Here is a 7,284-nt window from a genome sequence, read left to right as displayed (position 1 = left end):
TCTACATGCTCACAACACGTTGCGAGGCGTTGTGAGCATGTAGATCTGATATTTTCACAATGTCCGCCTCTTGCTTAATATTTGCCAGTTTGGCCAGTCCTGTCGAATATTCGACTATTCGAATACTTTGAGGTTGAATAATTAGAAATACTAAAACTCACTATTCGTGAATGCCCTATGCTGTGCGTGCACGCAGAGGATTGCTTCATGAGGATTAATGTGTATCATTTGTCCATTCATTTATACTGAGTTTGTATTCATTGTAACTCATTTATTGTAGTGGTTCTGACTTTTTTTTTTTGGGGGGGGGGGGGGCAAAATAAATGTGATTTCTTCTTATAAAGTGGTTGTCATGGTGATTCTATGAATGAACAAACAGATCATTACAATAATAATTGTAATAGTCTGTAATGCATAGTCACATTACGTTACATCAGTGTCTAACACTTCAAATGGACATGACTTTCTGAACATCATGTAACAAAAATGCGTAAAACTTTATTTGGCCAACAATGACACATCTCAAAGTAAAGCAAAATATCACATTTATTATAATGAGGATGTTAGCTCGTACCACATTTAACATTTATGCATCAAAGAGTAAAAAGCACAGTTTTTAAAAATAAACTTTGGATCCAAACACTTATTTAAAATATATATATCTTCTCCAATGTACTCTGCAATGTAAAGTACCGTTGAATTGATCAACTAAACATGTCCAGTGGTCTGACGTCAAACATTAAAACAAGAAAACAAAGTGACATTTGATCCCCCGTGCCATCAGTTTCAAACTAGCAACCTCCACTCACTCGTTGGCATCATAATGACCTGAGACTTGTGTTAATAAAACATCAATTAATACAATGCTTTCATGTACATACAGTATGACATTAAACAGAATATCAATGCATGCCGTCATGAACACATACTGTATGACATTATGCAGAAAGATTAACATCATCTACAGTATATTTAGTTAAAGGTGCTGTACATACGGTAATCGTTTTTTATTGTATTTTTTATGTCAATGTCCTTTTTTGTTAAAAGCCTAAAGCTCTTTTTTCTGATAGTCATTGCAGAGTCCCTCTGACTCTTTAACACAAAGAAAATACATGTTCAGTTCAGGATACCAGTTTAATCCAATCAGGAGAGAGAATCCCACAAAGATCATATTTTTCAGCATCAAATTCATCTTCAAATTGTATCTGCAACAAGTGGCTAAATATGTATTTTTAGACACTCATCACTCATCTTTTCTTTTCTTCAATTACATAAAATACGAACCCTTGTTAAAAAAAACAGTCCTTGAATAGCAGGTGTAAATGTGATGTGGATTCATATTAAAGAAGCTCTTCACAGAAACTGACTCTCTTGCTGGAAGGTTAGCATGCTGAACGGGAAGCCATCACGTAGTAATAAATAGTTTGGAAATGTTGTTTGAAATGACTAACCCTGCCTAGCGATGACATCACAGGTTTCTGAACTGCCCACAGCCCTCCAATGAGAGACAGAGTAGACAGAAATGCTGAGGACCGATTATATGCAGACAAGATATAATATAATAATATTATAATGAGTGAGTATCAGTTATATGAACATAAGGTGCTCCTGCTACATTGTAATGTCAGGAATAAAGACGGCGTCAGAAACATTTTTATGACGATGAGAAACTGCTTTGAAGACAGAGATCTGTTCATGTTATCACCAGTGTTGGACAACAACAATATATACAAAGTAATATATTACTCATTACTCCTTTCAAAAGTAGGCTATTGTTATTACTTTACTTTTTTACTCCCTGAAAACATTACTCGTTATACTGATTTTACATTAAACCCCATGACATTTGTAATTACATCTTTGGTAATTGTTACTTTTGGAGGAAGGCTAACTGTAACTGAGGAGACTAACAGCTGATTCGGTGGAGAGGCAGTCTGGGAAACAGAAGGTCACAGGTTTGATTCCCAGACCTGGCAATGGTACCGAGGTGTCCCTGAGCAAGTTGTTTTATTTAAAAAAATATATTTTAAGATACATGTTGGGGGGCTTTCATAACTTTATTGATAGGACAGTAGACTGACAGGAAACGGGGAGAGAGAGATGGGGAGAGTGACACGCAAGCAAAGATCGTTGGGATCGGGATTGGAACTCGCAACACTCTGTCAGGCTGGCGTTGAAGCCTAGGGCCCCTGAGCAAGGCACTTGAACCCTATTAGCTCCTCCCACCCCTCAGCCCTCAGCTGGCTGAAGCTAGAAACCCCATGGGACCAAATATGTCTGATTATTATCAACTGTACCATCATTACTGAAATGTCACAGTAATTAATTATGCTGCTCATTACTGGGAATTAAGGGACTATTTCACCACTTTTCGGTCCTCACTAATGTTCAAGATTAAATGGCAAAATGTCTTTCTACTCTGTCTGTCTCTCTTATAAGGCGTTAAAAAAAAAGTCTGACAATGACATTGATTGGCAGATTTTTTAAAAAGCTATACATATATAGATTGTTATAATCGCGAGAACAATGGCTTACATTATAACATTGTAACTTTTCACAGAGAGAAAGCCTACATTTTCTATTAGCTTGGATTCCCCATCGATGATGTCAATGGTAGACAGGTTTCTGAACTTTTTTTCATGAACATTAGTGAGGACCAATTATACGAAGATAGGTTGAAAAGTGGTGAAGTCCTCCTTTTGTAATGTCATTATAGTAATGCGTTTCTAGCAATGCTAGCAACTAGTAATGCCTTACTGCCCAACACTGCTGGTTCTCACAAACAAAAACAAAAAAATCACATCCAAGTTTATGTTTCGATGTTGCAAAATTCATACCAAAATATTAAAGCCCCTCCCTTCCCCCGCAGACGAACACATGTACATAATATAGTACCAGTTACACTGCTACACTCATACATACTGTGTGTACAGTATTGATGTATTACCTGCTTATTGTAAGTCGCTTTGGATTAAAAGCGTCTGCTAAATGCCTACATTGTAAATTGTACAGTAATACCAGTTACACAGCTCCAGTGGTTCGTTAATTCAACAACAGGTTCTTGATTTGTTTGGAGGTAGACTCGTCGTTTAGATGTTTGGTCGTGTACCTGAGGAGAAAATACATGTTGTTCATACAATCTACATTTGATTCATAAATCATTTAAATCGTTTTTCTAGATTTTTTTTTTGCTCATTTAGCCTTTATGCCATACATGGGCAACTGGCGGCCCGGGGGCCACATGCGGCCCCCACCTTCACTTAATGCGGCCCCCAGGTTAATATCGTAATACTGATATTTTATTGATTTCAGCTGTTACAATTCCAAACATGACCTGCTTTAATTCCTTCAGTCTATATTAGTAGCTTAATGACTAGTATAGTAGTAATTAAAATGTTCATGTCCAATGTATTTGTATTTAGGTTCATAAACATGATTATATAACTACTGTAAATGCGTTTGAAATTCAATCAAAATGTTACATTTCAGGATTCCAATAAAAAAATAACAAAAAAATAATTCAAGATTCCAATTCAAAAGGAGCAAAAATAGCAGATCTACAAGCTCAAAACACATCGCTCTGCGATACGTTTTGAGCTTGTAGATCTGCTATTTTTGCTTCTTTTGTATGAGATACTAGAATGACACAGTACGACATAAGCAAATATGCAATGTGGCCCACTAGAGTGAAGGTGGAAATATAGTGGCCCTCTAGAGTGAAGGTGGAAATATAGTGGCCCTCTAGAGTGAAGGTGGAAATATAGTGGCCCTCGCCATCATCAAAGTTGCCCATCCCTGCTTTATGCCAATGAATTCCTCTCCAAACACACATGTCTGTGATGTCACTAGGGATGGAGCCCTAAACAAGGGTAGCTGGATAACCCGATAACACATTTATTGAGTACCCGGTATCAATAAGCTTTGGGCTTATCAAGCTTGTTATGGAGCATAGCGGCCCATGATGTCATGTCTAAACAATAAAGACAAGAAATTATTACAGTACTATTCATAATATAAAGCCATTTAACACTTATTGCACACTTATGAATTATTGTTTTAATGATATTTAATGATAATTGTTACTTTTGTCAATTATTATCTTCGTAGATGGTGGTCAGCCACAAACTCACAGTTGCAACAACTGGCCAATAAAACATACCACTTATGTTCTATAGTGGGCTCAATAAAAGCCCGGCTCAATAAGCAGGATCAATAAGTTGCTCATTATCAATAAAATGTGAGCCCAATATCAATATCAATAAAATGAGCTCCATCCCTAGTTGTCACTGGAGAATAACATTGGGTCATCTTAAAATCGTCTCATATAAGCATTGTGGTCCAAAAATAAACAAACGGTCTTTGCGAAAATTGTCGGGGAGGTGGCTCTGTATGGTTTATGATAGTCAGTCACTTCATTTGATGAAGCCTGTTTCTAGCGAAAATGTAACTAATTAGGCAACAGTAACATTAGGGTGCTTTCTCACCATCAGTTGATTCTTCATATCCATATGAGTCAAACCACTGAGATCATTTGTTTATGTTTGGAACACAGTTCTTATATGACGCGATATGAAAAAGGTCTATGGGAATTCAGAATGGGGAAAAAACATGAACCAAGTAGGATGGGTAAATGACGTCAAACTTCACTGCTCTATACATGCAATGACAAATATCACCTTCCTCCCCCGAACACGGGCCAATTGAGTTCTCATAGGCGCCCGACAAAGCCACGGTGGATTTGAACCCGCAACCTACCATTGATTGTGCTCGAAATTATTCAAACCCCTCTGAAAATTAGGTTTATGCTCAAAACTATGCTCAAAACCCTGCTTTTGGGAACATCCTTTGCCTTAGCAATTGTTTTCCTCTTTTGTACAAAGCAATAATTTCTTCTCTGAACTTTTCTGACCATTCCTTAGACTTAGCCATGTTTCTAACTGCTTTAATCACAGTCAACAAGTCAACAAACTTCTAGTCAGGTCAGGTTGCACATCTGGTGCAACTATTTAAGCCCTTGATTAGTCGATTGTAGTTGATTACAAATTACTTCGGGTGTGCTTAAGAGTTGAATAATTGAAAGTGAAAGTAGCATTGAAAGTGGCATTTAGCATTGAATTGGATAAAACACTACAAATATTACTTTTGTTGAGCTATTTACATTGTTCTTGCAGGATTTCTTTATGTCATTTAGTTGACAGTTTGAATTAGCACCCTGAGGTGTCTTACTAGTAATAATTACTCTCTATTCCACCATAATCATAACAAGACTTTGCATATTGAGCCTTGAAATGTCTAATATTAATGAAGATTAATTCAAGAATCTTCATGAATGTTTTCAAATGAAAATATGATTGATTATTGTGTTCAGTTCAATCAATAACAGTGTACTGATACAGTGTACTGAGTTATCATTATCATTATAACAGCTTATAATAAAAGATAAAGATGTGTGTTTGAACCTGAGAGCGTTGAGCAGTCCTTCCACACTGTTTGGAGGTTGTTCCTTCAGGACCGTGATGCACCCTTTCATCTGAAACAAACACATCACATCTCACATCAAAACACACATCATATCTCACATCAAAACACATCACAACACACATCACAGGTGTGCTGGTGGACGCACCTGGCACAATCTAATGAACTAGTTTCTTCACCCTAAGTCATTGAAATCATTTTTGTTATTTCATTTTGTAATGGGCCCAATGTCTTATTTCTTTATTAAGTAGAGGTGTAATAAGCAGGATAATAAACAGTGATAAAGGAGTGTCAAGGTTTATTTATCAACAATGATCTGATCACTGTTCATTATAAAACATTGCATATTCACTGAACAGTTGCTCATCTCTGGTTTTCATACATTAGTTAAAAAAAAAGAAAAAAAGACAGGATTTCTAGACTTCCTCCAGAATTGTGTTCTAACTGTAATTCTGTCAACCTCCACAGGGGAAGTTTGGCAAAGTTCAGATTGGAGGTTGGTAACTGGCACCCCCTAGTGTTCACATTCAACCTGATATTCAGTTATTTAATTGTCCCCAACTCTGACTTGTTTTAGCAGATTAAACTTAAGTATGTCTATCAGCATAGATAAGCCTTTTATTGTTTAATGCAACACTAATTTATTAACCACTTTTAACGTGGCATCCCTGTTTTGGGAATGTTATTATAGGAGAACACTTTCCAACATTCTCTCTTTTCACCCCGAAACAAAAGTATGAAAACCTTAGTTTTTCATACTTGGGAACAGGGCAGGAAACCGACGTTGCCCCTCAGTTTGGCCTTGTGCCCCTCAAACCAATGGCATGACCTGAGACCACAGTGGCCTTAATGCCCCTCAAACCAATGGCATGACCTGAGACTACAGTGGCCTTAATGCCCCTCAAACCAATGGCATGACCTGAGGCCACAGTGGCCTTAATGCCCCTCAAACCAATGGCATGACCTGAGGCCACAGTGGCCTTAATGCCCCTCAAACCGATGGCATGACCTGAGACCACAGTGGCCTTAATGCCCCTCAAACCAATGGCATGACCTGAGACCACAGTGGCCTTAATGCCCCTCAAACCGATGGCATGACCTGAGACCACAGTGGCCTTAATGCCCCTCAAACCGATGGCATGACCTGAGGCCACAGTGGCCTTAATGCCCCTCAAACCAATGGCATGACCTGAGACCACAGTGGCCTTAATGCCCCTCAAACCAATGGCATGACCTGAGGCCACCGTGGCCTTAATGCCCCTCAAACCAATGGCATGACCTGAGGCCACAGTGGCCTTAATGCCCCTCAAACCAATGGCATGACCTGAGACCACAGTGGCCTTAATGCCCCTCAAACCAATGGCATGACCTGAGACCACAGTGGCCTTAATGCCCCTCAAACCAATGGCATGATCTGAGGCCACCGTGGCCTTAATGCCCCTCAAACCAATGGCATGACCTGAGACCACAGTGGCCTTAATGCCCCTCAAACCAATGGCATGACCTGAGACCACAGAAGACCCACTTTCTACTCTGAGCATGGATCAGATTGTAAATACCATAATGTATCTATTTCACTGCAGATTAGGTTAGGGTTAGGGTTAGGGTTAGGGTCAGGGATTCAGTGTGTCAATTGCGCGATTCATAGGTGGAAATTACGCAAGAAATACTATCGTCTGTATACATTGTATGAATTAAGCGACCGATAAACTAAACCTGGTCTCTGTAAAGCTATGATTTCTGTCATTTGAGCATGCATTTCCGAATAAATGCACAATTCATAGTGACCTATTTTTGGTGTCATTT

General features: G+C 38.5%; 1 protein-coding gene across 1 annotated transcript in view; it reads right to left on the bottom strand.

The window, feature by feature from the left end:
• Positions 1–3,042: 3,042 nt before the first annotated feature.
• Positions 3,043–7,284, bottom strand: part of LOC308285284 (uncharacterized protein) — a gene marked incomplete at its 3' end in the record, with an annotated part of 28,053 nt that continues 23,811 nt past the window's right edge. Inside the window, exons 9-10 of the mRNA XM_080726000.1 lie at positions 5,460–5,530; positions 3,043–3,109 (exon numbers count right to left, since the gene is read on the bottom strand). Of these exons, the coding sequence (XP_080582126.1) occupies positions 3,043–3,109; positions 5,460–5,530 (138 nt within the window). The remainder of the gene's footprint in view (positions 3,110–5,459; positions 5,531–7,284) is intronic.

This window comes from Nannobrachium achirus (assembly GCF_963921795.1).
Source record: "Nannobrachium achirus genome assembly, chromosome: 5".
NCBI classification, from domain to species: Eukaryota; Metazoa; Chordata; class Actinopteri; order Myctophiformes; family Myctophidae; genus Nannobrachium; species Nannobrachium achirus.
The sequence above is the reverse complement of the archived record's forward strand: the minus strand, read 5'-3'. Positions and strand labels throughout refer to the sequence as shown.